Below are 23,369 nucleotides of genomic sequence, written 5' to 3'. Positions count from 1 at the left end.
CTGCTTTATGATGTGGTTATAAAAGTGTGGTTTTGGTTCAATGGCTGTTTTTAATAATATGAGCCTCATTTACGTCTCATTGTGTCTTCATAAAATAAAAAATATATATGTATTTTTCAAAACCTTGAAATGTGAATATTCCTTCCTAGTCCACACCCTCAAAATCAACATGCCATAAAATACCAGCAAAAGCAATTGTTCAGTCTTTTCTATGAAAGGTTTGGAGTGTACAATTAAGCATCTTGATCATCTTTACTTCACTTAATTGAATCCTTCCACAAAAAAGTCACTCAAGAACTAGTCCCCAGTAGCTGGGTTGGCAGCAACTACGATACTACTGATCATAATGATGATGACAGGCTAAACTTGGTCAACTTGAATTGCATTTACTGCTGCGATTCCGAAAACGAGAAACTGTCGAGGGACTGAAAAGTGCACAGACATGAGCACTTAAATAAAATCTTGTAATAACTCCTTTCTCCCCGTGTTGGCTCTCCGGGTTCTCCGGTTTCCTCCCGCCGTTTGTGAACGCGTGTCCTCTAGGACAGTGCCTGCAGGAGCGAGTGTGTGAGCGAGGCAGCATCGTTATTGGACGAGAAACGAGAAGAACTGAGAAGTGAGCGGGAGGAAGGCGGGGCCCGGCGGTGACGTCACGTCCCTATAAAAGCCCGGGCGCCCGCAGCAGCAGCGGCAGCAGCCGAGCGTCGCAGCGCGTCGACAGAAGCCCGCCTCGCCGTCCTCGCCGTCCACCATGGCCGCCCGCGGCTGCCTTCTCCTGGCGGCTCTGCTGCACTCCGGTAAGAACTCGCTCAGCACCGCGGACAGCGGCTGCTGCTTCTACTCCAGGCGGCTGGTGCGTGTACTGAAGCCTCGACTTTCCCCCCACGCAGCGGCCGCAGCTCCCGTTCCTGCTCCGGTGGAAAACGACGACGTGGAGGTAACGTACACGGGGGAGGCTGTTCAGTATTACAGACAGAACGTTCTATTACACACACACACAGTGGCGGGAAGGTTCGTTTACTGCTGGTACGTAAACTGAGCCCCCATAGTTCATTTTAAGAAGAATCAATAACCTGGGACATGTGGCGCCAGAAGGGCAGCAGACCACTGGAAACCCGAGAGACCAGAACATCTGACACTAGCACAACTTCGGCTGAAAGTGCCGCAGCTCACAAATACCGAAAATAATACGAATCAGTCAAAATCACCTTACATAACAGACTGTCTTGGTTCCTGCAGGGAAAAATATGTTTAGAAGACACTGATTTGAGGGGCGCGGCACCCTTGGTCTGTGCAGGTGATGAAGTGCATCGTGGAGGTCATGGCGGACGTCCTCTCCAGGCCCCGCCCGCTCCCCGTCAGTCAGCAGTGTCTGGAAACCCTCCGGAGTGGTGAGTTTCGTGCCCCGCCGCGCCCTCGGCCCGGTCCCGCCCGACGCCACGGTGACCTTTTCCTCCCCTGACCAATCACGTGGCTGGAAACACCGACGCTCTCGGGTAGAGTTACTGATGTGGCCGGAGGAAGAGAAATGAAACACCTCGGGACGGATGGAGCGTTTGGCAGGGAGGGAGGGAAGGTGGAGTTGACATGAAAACGAGAGAGAGAGAGAGAGAGGGAGAGAGAGAGAGAGAGTTCTCGGTCAGCAGAAAGCGGAAAAGCTGGACTCGGCCGTATTTCACCAGCACCCGCTCGCTCTCCCGGCCAAAATGATTAACGGGCAGCGAGGCTGTAAATACGCCGAGCAAATTAACTCCCACAGACGAAAGCGAAGTGCTGAGTCCAACGCGAGGAGAGCGCCAGGCCCGTCACGTTTTCCCCTTCTGTGCTGTTGCAGACGAAAGGCTCGTTTCCGTCCTGCGCCACCGCAACTTCCTCAGAGAGCTGCAGGACATCGCTGTGGAAGGTGAGGAACGAGTGGAAATGCGCCACAGACCCCATCCATGGATCTGACGGTCGATTCACAACTTCAAGGAGGCTCAAATATGAAACCTTTTGCTGTATTTGTTTACTACATAACATATATTTTTTTCAGCAATGTAAAACTGGGACATAAATGAGTAGACGCATCAAACCCCAAATAGATGTTTCCTTCCTATGGAGAACGTTGATGTGAAATAATGTGCAGCAGGTGCCGCTCATACGGGACATTTTTATTAACAGGAAGGTCAAACTTTGGAGAATCATCAGGCAAGATCTCTTCATTCTCATCATTTAGTATGATGATGATTTCCTAAACACACACACAAAAATATATATGTGTCTGTGTGTGTGTGTATGTGTGTGTGTATATATATATATATATATATATATATATATATAAATAGTTCGTGTTGGTCGTGTAACCCCTTTATCACCATTAACAACCCACTGATGATGGATGATGACACAACTATGTCATTATGTTTGTAAAATTTGTGACCTAATGCGACCTTGGTGCTCTAACATAGGTGCCAGTGGGAGGGCCAATCAGAACCAGGCCGCTATGACTGAACACGTGACTCTGGATTCTGAGGATATGGAGGGGATCCCAGGTGATCAGATCTTTTTCAGACATGATTTGGATTTTTTTTATGCTGGGGCCTTGGAGGAAATTCCATCCACGGTTTTAAATCTGTACAGAGAGGGATTTAGGTTGCCTGTGTGTGTGTGTGTGTGTGTGTGTGTGTGTGTGAGGCTGATTTTGATTCACCAGTTTGTCGGTTTCTAGCACCTGACAGTGTCTGCTTCTGTTTGGGACGACATGTTTGTTTATTTCTTATTACTGTGTAATAATGCTAATAATACTGCCATGCCAGCGCTAGATGTCCTGCCAGTGTAGAGTACACAGAGACGACAGCACCGCACGCAGCAGAAAAAACACACAAAACTCAAACTTTACTGCATTATTCTCCCATTTACCCCAAAATGCCTCCTTCAAAAACCAGCACACAAACCCAAACGCAGCAGAGAAACATTCCCCCTCCCAAAAGTTCCTGTATAAAAAACGAGAGAGAGCTTCTGCTCGTCTCCAGCTGTCCTCCATTCCACGTCGCTGCCCCACGACATGCTTATTTCTGGGCGAAGCATCGCTCACAATGCGTGACTCACTTACACCTACTCTTTCTGTGCGCGAGGACAGAATTCCGCAGTCCTGGAAGCTGCCACTCGTGCCAGTGCCAGTGCGGCGGGGCATGCAGAGTTTGGCGTTGCTCATCGTAACACCACCCATTTCTGTCCTAATGAAACAGACCATTCCATGCTGTCAGCAGTGGAACGCCCCGGAGAAACGCCCTCCCAAGCGGTAAAGAGGGGCCAGGAATTAGAAGGAGTGGCGGCTGACGGTGAGTCGCAGGAGCACAACGACATCATCAGGGAAAGAGAGGAGTACGACGAGAGGAATCCCAGCAATCACATCTCAGATTCCATGAACCAGTCGGAGGAAGAGCTGGAGAAGGGTGGAGCTCACCACGAGAAAGGTAGGGTCACCTGTGCACCACAAAATGTACTCTTTAGGGACACTGTTTGCATACTGGCACTAGTCAGTGTGGGGCTTGTTCACGAATGTAAAAGTGAATGAAATGTGTCCCCTGCATTTAACCCTTAATGGTATAAGGGGACCTCAAGTGGACCTCAGTGGCACCTTGGCGGTTCGGGATTCCAGATGAAACCACTTGGTATTACTTATTTTCTTTCGGGCGGTGATGTCAGTGACCTTTTTTAAATGGGAGGAGCCCATTGATTGACAGCTCTCCCACACCCTACTTCGTCATTTCTGTCAATACGTAACGTAAAACATATTATAAATAGAAAATGTCTCCCTAATTTACACACATCCTGATCGTAATGCAGACTGTACTGCAGAATCAACAATATTCAGATTACATCCAGGATGTGTATGTTTAACGTCATCTTTGTATGTTTACGTGTGTGTTTTTGGGGTAACCAGCGGATCAGTAGGGGGTGTGGGCGTAATGAGGTCTGTTTGGTGGGCCGGAGGGACGTCCAGTAAGTGCCTGGCTGGAAGACGGATTAAAGGCCAGATGCTGCCAGGCTGAGTGTGTTCTGTTGAAGGTGGTTGTGTGTTTAACACACCTGTTTGTTGTGTGATATCCGTGTAGTACAGCACAGTACGATATCAACCTGGACCACTCTGCCCCGTCGGTTCTGTCTGTACCAGAATCAGATATTGGTAGAGTGTGCCAACACACACCGCTGTGTGTCTTACCTGCAGTTAATCCTTATTTGATGTTTTTTTTATATAGCTAGAACCATCATTGATTTATTAATACCTGTAATAATTCCATCGGCTCAGTTACAAAAGTATAAAACAACAGACATATTTAATTTAGAAAAAAATCTTTCAGCCCGTATGAAACGGGCTCTGATCCTCTTATTCTTATGGCAACAGTATTATTCATGACAATTATTTGACCATCTTGGCCGCATCATGTGACTATACTTTTGTATAGTTGTGGACATGCCGGTGGTCCGCAGACGCGTTTGTTCAGCAGCGCAGTCCATTAAACAGATGTTGCTTATGTTAGATAACAGCGACTTGGACAGATGGACAGACGGTGTTTTTCTTCCACAGCAAGCAAAACTGTCTCGAACACGCAAAGCCTAGAAGGGACTTCAGAGGAGAGGAGAAGTCCTGAAGAAGAAAAGGGGGGAAATGAAGGCGGGGAAGAGGTAGGAGTGAGGAGGACCCCCTCCGCTGAGGGGGAGGAGCAGAAGAAGAACATGGAGGAAGAAGCTGATGCGAAGCATTGGATGAGAGTCGGCGAGAAGCGAGCGGAAGAAGCAGAGGAGGCGTCCCATCACTCCAAGGAGGCGCTGAGTCCAGGGCACGAGAACTCAGAGGAGCAGGAGCTCCAGATGATGGTGCAGAGGCATCCCAAGGACCAAAGGGAGGAGGAAGGGAGCGCTAGCAGGAAGGCAGAGGTAAGACAAATCGTTCTCATTAAAAGGCAATTAAAAAATGCCACCCAGCTAAAGTGAAAGTACTCACAGTGCAAAAAAAAAAAAAACCCTGCAGACTTTTGCTCAAATTAAGCAATCGCTGTATAAACAATCCTTTGTCAAATTTTCGAGCAAAAACAGGCTAGATTGTTATGCGAGTTTTAATAATTCTTTCCATCTGACACCTAATATATTTGCTTGATGACACCAAATTCATATTACTGTATGTAATTATACAATGTGAACGCAAAGCTGTTTGGTTGGTGCTAAATAATAATAATAAAAAAATATATATATTTATAAAGCACATTTTAAAAAACAGAAAGCTGTTCACCAAAGTGCTGTACATATAAGAAATAATTCACTGAATAGAACAATGGGTGAGGATAAAATTACCATCAAGAGTAAAACAAGAAATAAAGAAGTACATAAAAAATATAATAATAAATAATAAAAATACATAAAAAACCACAGCTGGGTATAAAGGTTTTTAGATGCTCATTAGATGTTCTTAGGGTTTTGTCTGAAGTTTTCTTTTGGAGTAAGTTAGCAATATATGCAGGAGCCTGGCCATTTAGTGCTTTAAAGACAATGAGTAAAATTTTGAACTTAATTCTGAGATCAACTGGTAGCCAGTGTAGCGACTCTAAAACCAATTTAATATGGTCTCTTTTCTTTGTATTGGTTAAAATACATTGCAGGCGGGCAATCGAGGACTTATTTAGACCTGCAAATAAGCCATTGCAATAATCGAACTTTTTCTAGGTCTGTGTGGGAGAGCATATGACGCAGTTGGAAAAAACCCGCTCTGACAACGGAGTTAATTTGCTTATCGATGCGGAGCTCAAGGACACCAAGATTCCTGACACAAGGCTTTATAAAAGCAGAGAGGGGAGCGATCTGTTCCAGAACTGAAGTTACATTTGTGGAGGGTCCAAAAAGAAGGACTTCAGTCATTCTTCAGTCATTTCAGTCCATTTTAGATGTTATTACTTGGCTTAAACAGTTTAGTAAATGATTGCCTAACTGGTGTAGAACTGATCTTATCCATTTTTTGTTCTCTTCACCTCCAGGACCATGAGATCGAGAGTCTAGCTGCCATCGAGTCCGAGCTGGAAAATGTGGCTCAGAAGCTCCATGAGCTACGAAAAGGCTGAAGTCCATCGGAAGGCCTCCTTACCCCAATTTAGCCGTCCAGCACTAGGCGTCAGTCCGTCCACGCAAGGCAAAGCCCTGCTGTCTTCTCCTCTTCAGAGAGGTCACAAGGTCATTCTGGCCTTTTTCTACCGTCATCTCTCACTCTTCTGACACTTTTAAGGGGAGCCTGCGGAGATGTCTAAAGACTTCAAACTCTCTCTGCAGATTTAGCCTCTGTCTCCACTTACTGCTTCAGCTTGACAACAGCATCCTGCTTGCTTCTGTACAGCTTTGGACGACCTTTCCTTATGATCAATAATATGATCCAGTCATGTTATGAATAACTCTTTGGCAACTGTGTAAAATTGTGTATATGCAAATGTTAAGGTAACACGTTTCTTTCTAGGATCTTGTTCTTAATAATTCGGGCTCTCAAAGATCCACACGCAATAATTGAACATTTTTAAATAAATGAGAACTGTAGTTAAAAAAGCCATAAGAAAAACAAATAAATAGTTATACAGTATTTTGGCCCTGGTGTATTTTTTCAATATGTGCCATATAATGACACCCACAGACCGGTGACTTAGGCGGTGAACCTGGAAGAAAAAAGGCGTTGCATATTTTACTCTCGAGTCACTCTTCAAATTTATAGTTCTGCCCAAAGATGTATGTACAGATATTTACAGAAGAAGAGTGAAGCACATTACAGTAAAATGTCATGATGTCAGGTATGCATGAAAAGTCCAATAAAATGAAACATTACCCTGCAAAAAAAAAAAAGAAACCATAACATGCCAGAAAATATTGAAAAAATAGAAATGATCTTGTCCTACTGACTACATTTCTGTTGTTTTCTCACAAACAAGAAAGTAGGTATTAGAACCAAGCCACACTATGTAATATTATATAGTGCAAAGTTTTTTAATAGATTATTACATCTTGTTTGTTGTTCTTAATATAAGACCTTATAGAATTTTATGGCTTGTTTTGTATTTTTTGCATTGTATATTTCCATACTGCATTACGTTTTTTATTCTTCGGTTATAAATATTTGCTTCATCTGTTGGTCATTTACTGACATTGTGTATCTGAGTCAACTTGTATATCTTTTATATAAATTAATCAACTGCATCATATATTAATATGACATCATCATTCTTCAATCTACAGATTTTTAAAATCGGAAGTCCTTCAAATAAAAGGCAAAACAACTGAATCTGGATCACCTATAGATGCAAAAATTATATATTTTCTGTTCAGTGCTAAAATTGTCACATAAGAATCCAGACATTTTGTCAATCAGCCATCCTGTGGTCAAGACCTCAATGAATTCTGCCCTGGAGATGGATTATTTCCTGAATAATCCTGCTGATTCTTGTTCACCAATCTAAAAATGCATTATTTGAAATTAGCTCTTTAAAAAAGATTGATCAGCTGATCAGTTCTTCTGTGCCACAGCGATAAGGTCGTCGTGGCTCGAGGTAAAGTTACAGCCCAGTCCCTGATGCTGACTTTTCTTCATGCTATCCGGGTCCGCCTTCCTAGAGTTTCCGTCTTTTCCCAGCATGCAGCATGGTTTTCCACAGGCTGTCATCGGCCCATTCGCACCGGCCCAAAGGTGCCCCCGTGGGACTCCAGCGGATGCTTTGCCCTGCAGCACGTTTGAGATGTGACTCAACAGGTCATCGAAGAATTCAGGAACCCCCTCGTAACCTTGGTAACAGCAAGAAAATATATTAAAGGCATATTCCTGTTTCAGCGAGAGGAACAGTCAGGCTCTGCAGTGAGACACTGTTGTATAACTTCTGTAGTCTCTTGGGACATTGTCCCTTGGCGAGCACAAGAAATACTTCCCTCAGGGTAACGACACAGGCATCACCCTAGCAACCGCAGGGCAAAACAGGACCACAGAGGATTCTGTGATCATGAGCTTCATATCCATTCCCCTGCATAACATTACGTTCTTATAGAAATATCTGATCCCACAACACAGGGAGAACAATGTGCGGTTTTAAAACATGACATCATCCCTTCTGCACGTCACTGTGACTCAACACTATCACCTTGTGGTCTAAACCCATCACAACTGCTATTGTTACACATATTTTTACATATCTTCAGTGCAGGAACTCCAGCATTATATGAACACAATTCAGTGTTGCAAATTAAGTTCACACTGGAATATTTAGCTTGTATTCAAGCAAACTAAAAGTGCTCATAACTGGAGAACTTCACTGGAGTTCAATTTAAGTCTTGGACTAAGCTCAATACATAACCAGAAAACTGCCCCTTAGTGTAGTAAATAAATATCATTGTTAGTACCATAATTTTTTCACTGTATATGAATATGACATTTTGAGATGCCTGTTGGGAAGTATCTTGATTTAAAATAAATTGATGACCTTAGAGACCAGGAAGGGGTGTAGGGTATGAGTAAATTCATTCATTTGAAAATGTAGTGATAGGCAGTCAGAACTTGGGTAACGTAGCCAGACTTTTTGAAAGTGTGAAAGTGATTGTCATTTCAGTCCCCACACACTGCTGGGCACCTTTCATGGCTGCCCACTGCTCACTGAAGGGAATTCTTATGCTATGTGCTTTTTTGAGGATGGACCAAAAGGCAGAACAGAATTGGCCCAACAATGGTTCCCTCAGTATTTATATCTAAGCTCACTGGCTCATTATGCTCATCTGTTTAGTCCTATTACTCCTGGCCGCAGTTGCCAGAACCCTGCCAGATAACGGACCCAAAATGGGGTGCCAACCCACCACTCACTTGCACATACACACCTACAATCAATTTTTATAATCACCAATCCACCTCGTGTGCATCCCTTTAGACTGTGGGAGGAAACTGGAGAACCTCGAGGAAATCCGTGCAGACACAGGGAAAGCATGTGAACCCAGCAGACGCCAAGTTTCAAACTCACAGACTTGGGAGGTGTGAGCCCACATTGCTAATCGCCAGCCACCATGTGGCACTTTGGTCAAACTGACCTTATTGCAAGGTGTGCACCATGTTACTATGTAAATAAAGGTGATTTGCCTTGTTATTGTGTCAATTGTCATCTGCATCATCTTCATCTTCATCTGTAGAAATGTGGCGCTACCAAATGGCCCAATCACAGAGGTACACATTCTACAGACAGGCATAAAGCCACCCGACGTACCCGGGAATGCGTTGATGTCAATAACAGCATGCTGGCCAGTCTGGTTGTTGATGATGATGTCGATGCCGAACAGAGACATGCCCAGTGACTGTCGAAGGTAGCTCAAGATTTTCTGGATGACATCACTGCATGGGGCTCTTGACTGTCCGTCTAAATAATCTCTCTAAAGGTCCCAAACACACACGCACACGCACACACACACACACACACACACACACACACACATAATCAAAGATTCTCAAAATGCTCAAAACAGAGATAAGGCTCAAAAGAATACAGAGTAAACAGTAAAATAACCTGAGGGAACCGGCCCACACTTACAGAGGTCAGGTGAGATGAGGATTCAGGCTTGGAGACGTGGTGACTGTTGAACAGTATTGTTCTCCTGTCTGAAAGAGGGTGGAGTCAACCAATAAACAAACTTAAACACTTAAACAACGTCCAGTAACTGTTCAGTTGAATCACTAATCATTATTATTAACCAAGAGCATCTTTTTCTCGGTGTTATAAGGGCAGAGCAGGACACAATGTTTCACTCTTGACATCACTGAACCTTTCAACATTTTGTTGGCAACTTGTTCTTCTTTACTATAAATGAACTTGTGAATCCAGTGAACAGCCAACTACCACTGCACGTGCTCAGCCGGTTGTTCAGCGATTACAGTAAGCATCTTCATAAAGTAGAGATGAATCCAGAGACCAATATTAATGTAACTGCCGCAGGAGTACAGCCGCCATAATCCGGTTAACACTGTTTAATGCATAAAATGCTATATATTGAGTTACGACTCAACAGTGATGACGAAAGGATGAGAGTGTGGCTGAAAAGGCAGCTCCCTAACAAATACTCATCAGGACTCACAGGTATTTTGCAATTTCTTCATAGAGGTGAGAGATGTGTGCACAGATTTCAAACTCCAAGTGGTCACTTTAAATCTTAATCCCACTATTACTACAGGAATCCAGGCAACTTTCTGGGTGTTGGACTGGGGCTTATAATGAACCTTGTTAGGCCTTTTTGCAGGAAATGATACACACCAGCCATTAAACACCAGCTCTTCAAGCCCAGCAGGTGGGTGTGTGAGCACGTGCTGAACCTTCTGCCTCATGATGACTCACCTGTGGGGCCAAGAGGAAAGTTCCGGACTGAGGGTCTCTCCACCACTGTGTAGGCCTCTCCCACCACAAAGACCTTGTAGAGAACAGCGTTGTGATTGATGAAGCTCTGTATGACACAGGGCGGCTTGATGTCCTTCAGGTCCTCATCACAGAAGATAATGGCCATCTGATGGAACAGCAAAAGCACATTGACATTTACAATTCCAGCCTGGTAACGTTGGATTCTCTAGCCCCAACGCTGGATAACTCATTTTAAGCAGGTTACCATGGAAAAATTTTTTAATAAGTTTTAGTTTGGTTCCTTCTGAACAGAAAGATCCTTTCTGTTCAGTTTCAGTGTTCCAAAGCACCTCTTTAACTAGAACAATATAGAAGACAATAACATATAACAATATATATTTTATTTTTAATGTATTTAGCATGTGGGATTTTGGCGAGTCGCAGAAACAGTAATATTACTATTTTGTTATAATTTTTACATACATGAAATCATTTGGAACAATAAACACCATTTACTGATTACCAGTAATGTTTTGGTTCAACCCCCATTATTTATTTATTTCGTTTTTTATTCCAGGCAAGATACAGATTCCAGTTGAGTTTGATTTTGTCCTGTAACTCCCCAGTCCAGATTACATCACCACTCCGAATTTGGACACAAGCATTAAGGAAGCAAACCATGTGACCATAGTATGGTAGTGTTGTGGCAGGTAAGTCTGGTTGTGAAATAGCCTGTGTTCTTTTGGAAACGAGGGGAAGACACCGACACCAACTCTCTAGGTGACAACATGGAATAAAATTGTACAACAGAAACTAGTTATGAACAGTCCTATCTTATTCAGAAAACAGCAGCTGTACATGAACTGTACTGTTTGGACACTTTCTGGATCTTTAATTTTGTATCCATAAATCTGTTCCCTGATGAGCCATGCGTGACCATTGCGGCAAACAGAACAGTCTCTGGGTGTGGACGTGGTCTTACGCAAGAGAAATAACTACAGGAGGAATGTTGCAATCCCAAGGGACCCCCTCTCTGGCCATCTTCACAAAGAGCTTTATGAATTCCACCTCTCATTATGGGCTGGGTGCTGGCACGGTGTACACAGCCATAAATGTTTTAAAGCCCTTTACAGTACGCTTGCTCACAGACAATCAGACATTCAATCTGTCACACCCCCAAAGGTCAACAGTACTCAAAGGTTTCACAACGCGCAGCATGAACTTACTCCTCCAGGTTAAGCCAGTTTCATTTGTTAAGTGGCTGGTTTGTACCGCGGCAACACGGGGAGAATGGAGACTTAGAGAGACATTATTCAATTTAACTTCAGAGGCTGCTTGCCTGACAAGAGAAACCAATCAACTCATTAACAAGAAAAAATACACATTGCATTATGGGATTCTGGCCTCTTCCTGTCCACACATTATTTTACGGTTTTAAACAGTAAAATCATGTGACTAATGTTTTAAAAGTTACTATCCACGTTTTTAATTAATTTTTACACATGCACGTGAAGGAATTATTTAATTATCTGCATTGAAAAGTGTACCGTTGCAACGCATGAACCCAAAACAGAAAAAAAAGGAAGGAAGACAAGAAGGAAGAAAGGAAGGACCGTGATTCACGGGAAATCCTGCTTACCTGGTGGGAGTTGGTTCCATGAGCTACCTGAGTTTTACAAACTGTTGAAAGAAAAAAAATTTGAATGACATTACAATAATAGTCCTACTCCTACTACAACATATTTCATGTTCGATGGCCAGATGTCAGTAACCTACTGAATGGGAAGGTGATGCCATGCTTTTGCAGCTGCCTGAGGGTCTCTGTGCTGCACTCACTCCTTAGAAGCATGAAGGGTGGAGAGCAGATCCTGTCATCTGCCAAACGTCAGAAAGTCAGTTCGGTGGAGCAGGACCCGATGGGCTATGAGATCGTTTTAAGGAGGATTTTAAGTCACGTTTGCAGCATTCTGCTTGTTTCATGCGTTTTTTTTCCCCCTCAATATCAGTCTGGCTTCTTCCGTGTCAGAGAAATTATTAATATTATTAACCACACACCACAGAATATGCAATCACATAGACATGTTTAGTTGGACGCTGATAAGATCAAGTTCACTGCTCCTTCTGATGCTCGCCATGGTAACAGAGATTAGTCTTGAAGAAGAAGTTTCTGTGGCAGCAGCAGATTTCCCAGGTAGCCCTGACCTCCACCTTGTTTTTCTTCGTTTGCTTTCTTTATGCCCTTGGTCCTTCGGAGCGACCCTGACTGCGACCCCACCAAACAAAGATCTAGCAAATAAAGATCTAGCAGATCGGAAACAACAACCAAGCTCCCTCACCCAGCCAGCATCAAGTAGTACTTATCATTCCTGGCATCACTTTCGACATTATCGTCTCATCCATGGAAACGTCTGCATGCGCCCGTTTTTGGCCTGTATACATAAATCCACCGGCGTGAGTAGCTGGCTGGCTTCGGAAAGTGTGAGAGCTTAAGAAGCTCCATGATGAAATAAAAGTGCAGGCATGATTCACCTGCTTTATGGGAAACATTTTTTTGGACCGGAATCATGAATCATGAACGATAGATATGCATCCCTCAACTTCTCTTCCCCAGACTCAGACATACTGCATCAAATCTATTCTAAAATATTCATCAGATGAAATTACACCAGGACTCACCAACCATCTTGTCGGTTTGCTCTACCCTTACACAGTTTTTTCTTTCTCAAATGTTTGAGGCCATGAAAAATATGGAAATACATGTAGGGTGGTAGTAGCCTAGTGGGTAAAACACTCGCCTATTGACCAGAAGACCCAGGTTCAAATCCCAATTACTACCATCCAGGGGGGGACCGTCCCTGTAACTACTGATTATAAGTCGCTCTGGATAAGGGCGTCTGATAAATGCTGTAAATATAAATGTGTTCAATGTGTTAGAGTTGTGTGGCAGGGTAAAAAAATGGACGCAGTTCTTCATAAAATAGACACACTAACCACATGAAGTTGGTGTAGACAGAACAAAGATAAGACACAGAAAAGGTAATCAAGGTAATCAAGGAACCACTAGACAAAGCAAACACGTGGGACCGGAGCACCAGAACATTGGGGTTGTCCCAATACTTTTGGGAATATAGTTTACAAGCATGCTCTATGGGCACAGTCCACAGGACATCAGTAAACTGCACTTTGTCTCGCATTTACAAGCAAAAAAAAACCTACTGTAGTTACGTCACACGCCCAGCGTGAGAACAGCGTCGTCTCCTCCCTTCCTCCTTACTGCACATTTGTAAAAAATTGAAGGTCAGGGCCTGAGACTGATGATTAATTCCATTATTAGTTAAAGAAACCAAATATTTACAACAATATGACCAAACACTTCAATTGACACCAGACCCCTTAATCACAACCTCACAAATGTGACATCACTAAAAAGCCAAGCATCTCGTCTTGCAGGCATTATTTGCTAGTGTAAAGTCAAGGGATGTCTATGAATTGGTGGATTAAACGAGAAAGAAACATTATTTGTAATAACGTTTATGCATATGACGTACTGTCAGGCACAAGTTTAAATCATCTAAAATGAAGAAGGAGATCGTGTTCTGGGTGGCAGATATAACTAAACACCAACTAAAAGGGAAGTTAGTTTCTCTTCCGATACTGATAACTCTAAAGAGTAACTACTATAAAATATAAAACTATAACTGTTTTACCCACTGATGTTATAGACTAGCGCTAGTTTGAAAATCGTGCCCTTTGTGTAAAGGTTTTGAAGCATGCAAGACACAGTCCTACTTAATTATTTTTTATAAAAAGGCTTGTTTTATGAAACTGCTCATCTTTTTTTTTTTTGCATCAATTCAGAATGCTACACTTGCATCTTAAAAACGACCATTTCCCACAGCTCTTCTACACACTCACTCGTACATTGTCAATGAGGTATAGAGCCATCCGCTGTGCTTCAGGACAAAGAACAAGCAATTCGGCACTTTTCTAGAGTAAGCCCCCCCTGTAAGCCAGCCACGTCCCTCCAGCGTCCACTGACATACCAGTCATTGCCGGGCAACAAAAGAGGTACGGCTGCAGTTATGGTCAATGTGTACTGCAGGGGCTATAGCAATGGGACAAAAACACGAATCAAAGTTACGTGAAGAAGTCCAGCGCGCAGTATTATAAAAATGCATGTGGGACGCACCTTCCATGCACTCCTCCAGTTTGCTGATGAGGTGGTAGGCCTTGCCACGGTCCAACAGGGTCCGAACGGCAGGCATTGGGTCGAGGATCACGGTCTCAGGGTGGGCATCAATGTAGTCCTGGCAAGAGGTTTAAAATGAACATGGAGTTTTGAAGGAGAAACAGCTAAGCAACACTGACAGACACTTTCAAACTCGCAGAAACCCTGAAGATACAGCTCTGGAAAAAAGCTTTCTTAGTTCACAAATGACTGATCACAACTGATTGTAAATTTCAACTTCAGCTGATTAACTAACTTAAAAAACTAACTTTAACAGTCAAAACAGGATAAATATACGGAGGGATAAAAGTGCCAAAATTGAACACGTCAATAATTTAATAATGAATAATTTACAATTGGAAATGAAAACATAATTAATTAATGCTATAAATACTTCACAAATTTATTTAATTGGCCAAATTGAGAGCATCAAGAAGTATGTGGGTGGGACTAATGCTCTGATACAGAGCACTATAGCACCTTCATCTTCAATTTCTGACTGTGACTTGATCAATTTTGCCAAAGTATGACAGGTCTATTCAGTGTGTGAATTAAGGTGTGTAACAGTGAGTAATATATTTCAAATCACCTGGAAGCTTTGCACCATCAGCTGGGACTCTGAGTCGTTGTGGTCGGCATCCACAATCTGGTCAGTGAGCTTGTGGATAATGACATCCAGAGGACCCTGATCCTCCAGAGGCTGACAGAGATCCAGCTGAGCTCAAACAGAGAGATGAAACAGACATGCAGGCATGCTTGTCTCACACACACACACACACACACACACACACAACACCAAAGCAGAACATCCTACTTTGGCCATTTGTGTAATTTTATGTACATGAAAAAAACAAAACATGGTGACGTATATACATACACTTGTTTAAGACAATGGGGAAAAAGAAAGTAAGTAATCATTGTGAAAATGTGTCCTCTCGATTTGAACCCACAACCTTCTGTGGTGGCCTAGTTGGGGCAGTGATGGCCTAGCGGTTAAGGAAGCAGCCCCGTAATCAGAAGGTTGCTGGTTCAAATCCCGATCCACCAAGGTGCCACTGAGCAAAGCGCCGTCCCCACACACTGCTCCCCGGGCACCTGTCATGGCTGCCCACTGCTCACCAAGGGTGATGGTTAAATGCAGAGGACACATTTCAATGTGTGCACCGTGTGCTGTGCTGCTGTGTATCACAATCACTTCACTTTCTTTCTTTCTTTTTTCTTCTGATTACGGGTCCGCATCCTCACCCGATAGGCCACCACTGCCATAAATCACATAAATTAATTACATTTATCTGTATAAATATCTTCTCCCAAATCCAGTCATGATAAGTGATCGAGTGTGTTTTGAAAAGTGTGTTTTGCTGACACAACTCAACTTCAGTTCTGTGTTCGCACATGGGCAGAGAGGACAAACTTCATGGGGGGTGACAAATTTCAAATAGGTTAGACATTTTCACAACCAGCTGATCGGGAGAGTAAATCGGCACTCGTACATCATGTACACTTAATGATGCACGAGCAAGCTGCGATTTGGGTCGAGTGAAAAACCGCACAGTGTATGCTATGCTCAAGGTGACGTCTACACACTTTTGCATAACAAATAGACAAATATGAACAGATTCTCTTAAAACTAATAATCAGAAAATCTGATTATTCAGAGAAAATGCATCACTGAAATAATACAAAGTTGGACACTGATGGAAACTGATAGAGTACAAAGTCTGAAGATAAGGAGAGGGAGAAGAGGTGTGGTAAAAATGCACTTCCCGTTTCACACAAAGACACACAAGTAACAACGATGACCCTGGCACGTTGTGGAGTCGAAAAGGCCTAAAAAGACATCTAAAGCTAAAGCTTTTGGACAAAATGACTACAACCAGTCAATAACTGATCATTTACAAAAGATTTATTACGCTCTGCGACTGCAGGTGACTTATAACTGGGCAAAGCTCGGCCAGCAGCCAAAAGACACAAACCAATGTCAAAGTCCATCCCATTGTCTGGGCGGATTTGGTCTACCGGCTGTTTCTGTTTCATATCATCTGGACAGGACAGGGCCGAGTGCTTAGTCAGACCCTTATCGGGCGAGGTTATCGGGCAGATTGCTCCAGGAACCTTGAGCTAATGTTTCTCCCTCGCTGCCTGATGGTCAAAATGCAGCAGTCGATGTGCTGCTAATGCAGGATATTTTCACCTCGCTTTTCCATTGTTCTTTACTTCATACTTTGACATTTATTAATCTTCTGGAAAATTATGGAATGAAAGCTATTAATGAGCTGTAAGTGTTGTAAGCAGAATTAATTGCAAGAAAGAGCAGGATGTTCATCAGCTTTGTGGAGTTTTCTTTAAATGGAACATTAAGGGACATATTTTCCTGGTGTTGTACAAGACGTAGCAAATGACTCATGCTCACTAATAATTCTTCTGTTTGTTGTCTCAGTTAGACCATGGAGATGTGCTGGGTGCCTAGCTGCGATAATATTTTGTGCTCTATAACTGAAATGGATGCTAGAATATCTTTTGGGTGCTGGATTGGGGTTCCAGGCATCCTGAAGGCGCAGGTCGCACATGTTCCATGGCCCACTGCTTCAGAAGGTTGTTGTAGCTCATGCACCTTCACTGTTTACGGCACATGCTGACCGCTACACTCCTGGGTGGTCACCCCCGGCGTGAGCTAAACACATATGGGCCCCCAGACTTTACAGTACTTACAATGCGAGGACCCCCAGATCCCTCTGTGAACCACCAGGGCCCCAGGCGCACTGCCATTTTATGACCGAGTTGACCACATGGACTGACCACTGAGCTTCTCTTGATTAGAGTGCAGTGTTACACTTTCAGTGTAAACCTGGACCTATAGGTAGACAGTGGTGGCCTTGAGTGTAAGGAAGCAGACTTGAAACCTGCAGGTTCAAATCTCAAACCGCCAAAGGGCCAATGAGGTCCCCTTAAGCAAGGTACCATCCCACCACACTGCTCCCCAGGTGCCTTTCATGACTGCCTGCTGCTCATTATGGATTTGGGGATTCTCTGCCATTCCTCCTTGCAGATCCTCATGAGTTCTGGCAGGTTGGATGGTAAACGTTGGTGGACAGCCATTTTTAGGTCTTTAGCATCCAGAGATGCTAAATTGGGTTTAAGTCAGGGCTCTGGCTGGGCCATTCAAGAACAATCACTGAGTTTTTGTGAAGCTACTCTGTTATTTTAGCTGTGTGCTTAGGGTCATTGTCTTGTTGGAAGGTAAATCTTTGGCCCAGTCCGAGGTCCTGAGCACTCTGGAGGTTTTTGTCCAGGATATCCCTGTACTTGGCCGCATTCATCTTTCCCTGGATTGCAACCAGTCATCCTGTACCTGCAGCTGCAAAACACACCACAGCATGATGCTGCCACAACCATGCTTCAGTATTGGGACTGATGAGCAGTGTCTGGTTTTCTCCACACATACAGCTATTAAGGAGAAAAAGTCCTAACTTGGTCTCATCAGACCAAAGAATTTTATTTTTCACAATCTTGGAGTCCTTCAGGTGTTTTTTTAGCAAATTCCATGCAGCCTTTCATGTGTCTTGCACTGCTTTTCAGGCAGTTCCTTTGGCCTCATGATTCTAATTTGCTCTGACAAGCATTGTGAGATATAAGTTCTTATATAAACAGGGGTGTGGCTTTCCTAATCAAGTCCAATCCGCATAATAAAACAGAGCTGGACTCAAATGTAAGTGTAGAACCATCTCAAGGATCATCAGAAGAAATTTAGCAGTGCAGTGGCAGTGGTGGCCCAGTGGGGGCAGTGGTGGCCTAGTGGTTAAGGATGCAGCCCCGTAATCAGAATGTTGCCGGTTCGAATCCCGAACTGCCAAGGTTCCACTGGGGTGCCACTGAGCAAAGCACCGTCCTCACACACTGCTCACCGGTCGCCTTTCATGGCTGCCCAGGGAACAATCAATCACTTCACTTCTCTTTGGGGCAGTGGTGGCCAAGCGGTTAAGGAAGTGGCCCCGTAATCAGAAGGTTGCCGGTTCGAATCCTGATCCACCAAGGTGCTGCTGAGGTGCCACTGAGCAAAGCACCGTCCCCACACACTGCTCCCCGGGCGCTTGTCATGGCTGCCCACTGCTCACTCAGGGTGATGGGTTAAATGCAGAGGACAAATTTCACTGTGTGCACCGTGTGACAATCACTTCACTTTTAGAAATGGAGAGGACCCGAGTTAAATATTTGAGTGTCACAGCAATGTGTCTGAATACTGAGGACCATGTGATATTTCAGTTTTTCTTTGTTAATAAATCTGCAAAAAATGTCAACTGTCAAATGTCAAAAATGTCAATGGTCCGTCAATATGGGGTGCTGTGTGTACATTATGAACTGCAAATCGTTGCAATATAACGAGTGAAAAATTTAAGGGGGTCTGAATATTGAAAGTGAAGTGATTGTCATTGTGATACAAAGCACTGCACACAACAAAATGTGTCCTCTGCGCTTAACCATCACCCTTAGTGAGCAGTGGCCATGACAGGCACCTTAGTGGCCTTGACAGGCGCCCGGGGAGCTTTGCTCAGTGGCACCTCAGTGGTACCTTGGCAGATCAGGACTCGAACCAGCAACTTTTGATTATGGGGCCACTTCCTTAAACCCTAGGCCCATACTTTCTGTACCCACTGTAGTATAGAAAACCTTGGTGTTTTTAGTGTCCTTATGTTGTCCTTATCCCTGAGGCAACCAAACAATATTTGGTGGGGGTTCCTTTTCAATTACAACAAAAGGTTGTGGAGTGCAGAGGACAGCGGGGAACCGTCCTCCAGGTTTGTTCGTCCTCTATGCATAATTAAAAAGTAGTGTCTTTTTCTGTCAGCTGAAGGTGGTGGTGGTAGTAGCCTAGTGGGTAACACACTCACCTATGAACCAGAAGACCCAGGTTCAAATCCCACTTTGCCCACGTTGCTCCAGGGGGGGACTGTCCCTGTAACTACTGATTGTAAGTCGCTCTGGATAAGGGCTTCTGATAAATGCTGCATATGTAAATGTAAAATGTAAGGTAGAAATAGCCATGTGCTACATCTTGTAGCCACTTGCTAGCTGCTAATTTCCTCCCACTCACCTATGTGTCACTGTTAAAATTACTAGTTTATTTACAACAGTCTTAGACAGTATTTATCCAGGTAAAGTCTTACACTGTGTTCTCAAACAAAATGCTAATAAATCACTCTGTAACTGCCCATGCTTACAGCTATTTACACATACAAGTTATTGCCCGTATTGCTGTTGACCAAAAATTGGATAAGAGTTGGGTGAGGGTTGAGTTCCCAGACTGAGCATCAAGACCTACAATCAGTCATTTCAGGAGACACTCTGGGTTAAGTGTCTTGCTCATGGACACAATGGTAGTAAGTGGGGTTTTAACTTGGGATCTTCTGGTTATCCACTAGGCTACTACCACCCATCACATGTGAACTTCCTCTGTGAAACTGTCGAGGCCAAACTCTGAAGGGTCTACATCTGTGCTCCATACTGAGAAACCATCACAACCTTCTATTATCACAGTCTCATCCAAATCAGATCCTCACACAGATCCTTTTATTCCACATTCTGCCTGTTTCCTGTCTCATCTGTCCAACTGCTTGACAGGAGCCACTGTAACCAGAGCATCAGTGTTCTTCATCTCATCTGTCAGTCCCTCCAGGATTGTGATTGTTGTGAATTTGCAGCACAGGTTGTTGTGAAAGTGCTGGGGCAGGTTAGGAAGCGGACCTGTAAATGGAAGGTTGCTGGTTCGAATCCCGAACCGCCACAGTGCCTCTGAGGTGCCACTGAGCAAAGCACCGTCCCCACACACTGCTTCCTGTCATGGCTGCCCACTGCTCACCAAGGGTGATGGTTTAAAGGAGAGGATGCACGCTTGCTGTGCTTCACAATCACAATTACTTCACTTGTCTTTTAATTGTTGACTTCCATTTGTGTTCCACCAACATTGCATGCGGTACAAAACAGCGTAGTGGGAAGTGCGAGAGTGACATCGGCGTCAGCAAACTGGCCCAAAGCGGTCATTTAGTATAAGTGGCTGTCTAGTCGCCGACATGATATCGAACCTGAGTTCAGATGTTGGAGCTAGACCATCCGTGCTCTGCACCATGCAATTTGCCAGGAGATGAACATCATTCCTGTTGTGTGGTCCCTTTCCACGCGACACGGCAGTTTCAGTACATTTTTACAACCGCCCGGCGAATATCAGCCTAGCCGCACCGCCTATTATAACTATTTAACTATAACTATATAACCATTTAACTATATTATAACTATTTTACTATAACCATATAACCATTTAACTATATTATATCTATTTAAATATTATAGCTATTTTGAGGCATTCCTGTCACACGTCTGCATGTTCGGTAACACGGAAGTAAAATTGATTACGTTTGAGTGACACGAAAAGTACGAAGTGCTGCGATAGGTCAAATTTGCAAAAAAGGTGCAAAACGCAAAAAAATTGCGCTGATTGACTGAATTTGCATAAATAGTTGCGATAGCAACATCACGAATTGCTGGAGGGACTGATCTGTCACCTAAAAGCCAATTAGGTGTAAATGAAATAAGTTGTTTCAGGGTTGGAACAACAAAAGCAAAATTGACTAGCTGCAAAAAAAAAAAAAAAAAAAGACACTAATGGCTTTAACTGCTACTATGTCAACTCCGCCCCCAAAACCCAGATAACCGGTCTGTGCTTAGATGACACGGCAAAAGCAAATGGTGCAGGAATGAAAGAGACACATACCTGTATCATCTCAATGCCCCGCTTCCTGTAAACAAAATCAAAGTCATTACTAATCCCATCGGCCCACGGTTCACATCAATTCACCACCTACAGCATCCCGACTGACTGGCTAGTCCAGGGGGGCTTAAAGATGCGACACGTCTGGCCTGGTTACCAGTTACGCAGGTTTTCACCGCGGTGAGAGCGAAGAGCCCGGCTGTGATTGCTGATGCTTTCACACAGGCCACTGACGTCAGTATGTCACGGTCCGAAACAGGGAATCCTAAACAGAGACGCGTACTCGGCGTACCCGCCTCAATGCCACCACATTCATTCACCCAGCGGCATTCCCGACCAGGCCAGATATCTTCTCCGTGGCCATTTCTGAAGAACTCATCACGCCCTGTTCAGAGGAATCTCTGTGGATCAGAACAGCTGGAGGCAAAGTTCTCCTCTAGAACAATGTTTCGGGCGCCAGTAAGAGTGGAATTCCCTGCTGAGGGCTGAGCTGCATGTAAACTCACTGATTGTCTGACATGAAGAGTCACATTACAGGTTACGCTTGATCCTTCAATGGCTGCTCCGCACAAGTTAACAGGAAGAGTTTCACTGGAATCAAGTAAAATCGCACAAAATGACATTTTAAAAAGTCCACTTCGATTTAATGTGACTTTTTTTGTAGAACCCGCACCACGCTGCACCACGCAGAAGAACAGATCTTCATGACTTTAGAGGAACAGGTACATTAAACTGCAATGTACTACATATATATATGAATCTATATCATACTTTACTATTGTAAGTATAATATAGTGTAACTAAACGCTATTCGATACTATACTATAGCGCAACATACTATACTTTACTTTACTACAACATAATGATAAACAATATGATTGATTGTGTGTATTAAATTACAGAATGCTGCAGTAAACTATATTATACGACATTGTTCTATATTGTATGATACGATAGTGTACGGCACTGTAGTCCAGTTCTACACCGCAGTATATGCGTGTTTTTATGATCTACCTGCACATGTCCACGAAAGCCGTGAAATTCAGCCTGCTGAGCTTCTTCTCGCTCAGCCAGTAGCCCACCCTCTTCCTCCTCGGGAAGGTCTGCATCTGGCCGTCCGGGATCCCTGCCTTCGGAGATGAAACGACCATGAGCGGCGGCGTCGCGCTGCTCCCGGCTCTGGTCGCGTCGCTGGAGTGGAAGTACCTGTTCCCTCCGGCACCTGGACTCGACCCCCCCCGTCCGGCGGTCGCGTCGTGTCACCCGGCTGGACGCATGCCCCGGGTCGGGCACTCCCTCGGCGCGGAGGCGAGGGTTTATGATGCATCATTAGTGCGATAATGTCGCACTGATTGGCTTTGGTGGGGACCGAGCTGCGTGATCGGCCAGCCTCATGGGAGTGGCTCACGGAGCAAGATCATTTAATCCTTCAGAATCATTCCGGAATAGTTTTAAAGTACTTTTTACGTTCGAACGCAATGAGTTCGCTTTGTCGGTCGTGAATATAATATGCGATCCTCAGTCAACGTCACGATCCACTCGCTCAACTTTTGAATGAAGCGTTTTGAATGAAGACCTTAATAGAAACACTTTTCTCAGTCTAAGACTAAGTCACGTCATGGAATATGGTAAAGGTGAGACTACTTTACAAAAGATGCCAATTACTTTACTGTCAAAGTCTCAAATAATAGACACAAAGGCACAGGATCCCAATGGAAACATAACACAAGATCAAACGAGTTGATAAAACGACGATCAATACGAGTATGAGGAGAAAACTACAATGGGTGAAAACAGCAGTTCGCTAAATCACTTTTATACTTTAATTCAGCAGGAATGGCGAGACACGGACCGCTAGGTGGCAGTGCAGTAATGTGTAGATTCGAGATGTGTTGCCAGGTCTAGAAACAAAGACACGGAATAATTAGATCAGATTAGATTCAACTTTATTGTCATTACACATGTACAAGTACACGGCAACGAAATGTAGTTTAGGCAATATTTTAGGCAA

At 43.9% G+C, this 23,369-nt stretch overlaps 2 protein-coding genes across 4 annotated transcripts; one reads left to right on the top strand and one right to left on the bottom strand.

Moving 5' to 3' along the window:
- The first annotated feature begins 678 nt into the window (after positions 1-678).
- Positions 679-6,601, top strand: chga (chromogranin A). The gene is made up of 8 exons (XM_028953053.1): positions 679-797; positions 891-937; positions 1,298-1,391; positions 1,835-1,903; positions 2,448-2,531; positions 3,228-3,455; positions 4,571-4,920; positions 6,012-6,601. The coding sequence occupies exons 1-8, from the start codon at positions 752-754 to the stop codon at positions 6,093-6,095; spliced, it is 1,002 nt and encodes a 333-aa protein (XP_028808886.1). The 5' UTR covers positions 679-751; the 3' UTR covers positions 6,096-6,601.
- A 14-nt stretch (positions 6,602-6,615) lies between these two features.
- itpk1a (inositol-tetrakisphosphate 1-kinase a) lies at positions 6,616-22,689 on the bottom strand. Of its 3 annotated transcripts, none has more exons than XM_028953052.1 (10): positions 22,373-22,682; positions 21,362-21,386; positions 15,185-15,310; positions 14,557-14,674; positions 12,144-12,242; positions 12,007-12,047; positions 10,368-10,533; positions 9,570-9,637; positions 9,249-9,411; positions 6,616-7,791 (listed from the first exon to the last, which is right to left on the bottom strand). In XM_028953052.1, exons 1-10 carry the CDS (start codon positions 22,507-22,509, stop codon positions 7,517-7,519), a joined length of 1,218 nt encoding a protein of 405 aa, XP_028808885.1. In that variant the 5' UTR covers positions 22,510-22,682; the 3' UTR covers positions 6,616-7,516. The 3 variants fall into 3 exon arrangements, with proteins under 3 accessions (XP_028808885.1, XP_028808884.1, XP_028808883.1); XM_028953051.1 differs by having other exon boundaries at positions 7,707-9,411; positions 22,373-22,488; positions 22,565-22,659; XM_028953050.1 differs by having other exon boundaries at positions 7,707-9,411; positions 22,373-22,689.
- Between the last annotated feature and the right edge of the window lie 680 nt (positions 22,690-23,369).

This window comes from Denticeps clupeoides, chromosome 14 (genome assembly GCF_900700375.1).
Source record: "Denticeps clupeoides chromosome 14, fDenClu1.1, whole genome shotgun sequence".
NCBI classification, from domain to species: Eukaryota; Metazoa; Chordata; class Actinopteri; order Clupeiformes; family Denticipitidae; genus Denticeps; species Denticeps clupeoides.
The sequence above is the reverse complement of the archived record's forward strand: the minus strand, read 5'-3'. Positions and strand labels throughout refer to the sequence as shown.

Coding starts and splice junctions, on each gene's coding strand:
- itpk1a (XM_028953050.1), bottom strand. CDS start 22,509: ATGGTCGTTTCATCTCCGAAGGCAGGGATCCCGGACGGCCAGATGCAG. Junction 15,311..21,361: donor GGGGCATTGAGATGATACAG/GTATGTGTCTCT, acceptor GTTTGAGCTCAG/CTGGATCTCTGTCAGCCTCT. Junction 14,675..15,184: donor TGATGGTGCAAAGCTTCCAG/GTGATTTGAAAT, acceptor ACCTCTTGCCAG/GACTACATTGATGCCCACCC.
- chga (XM_028953053.1), top strand. CDS start 752: ATGGCCGCCCGCGGCTGCCTTCTCCTGGCGGCTCTGCTGCACTCCG. Junction 938..1,297: donor TGGAAAACGACGACGTGGAG/GTAACGTACACG, acceptor TGGTCTGTGCAG/GTGATGAAGTGCATCGTGGA. Junction 1,904..2,447: donor GCAGGACATCGCTGTGGAAG/GTGAGGAACGAG, acceptor GCTCTAACATAG/GTGCCAGTGGGAGGGCCAAT.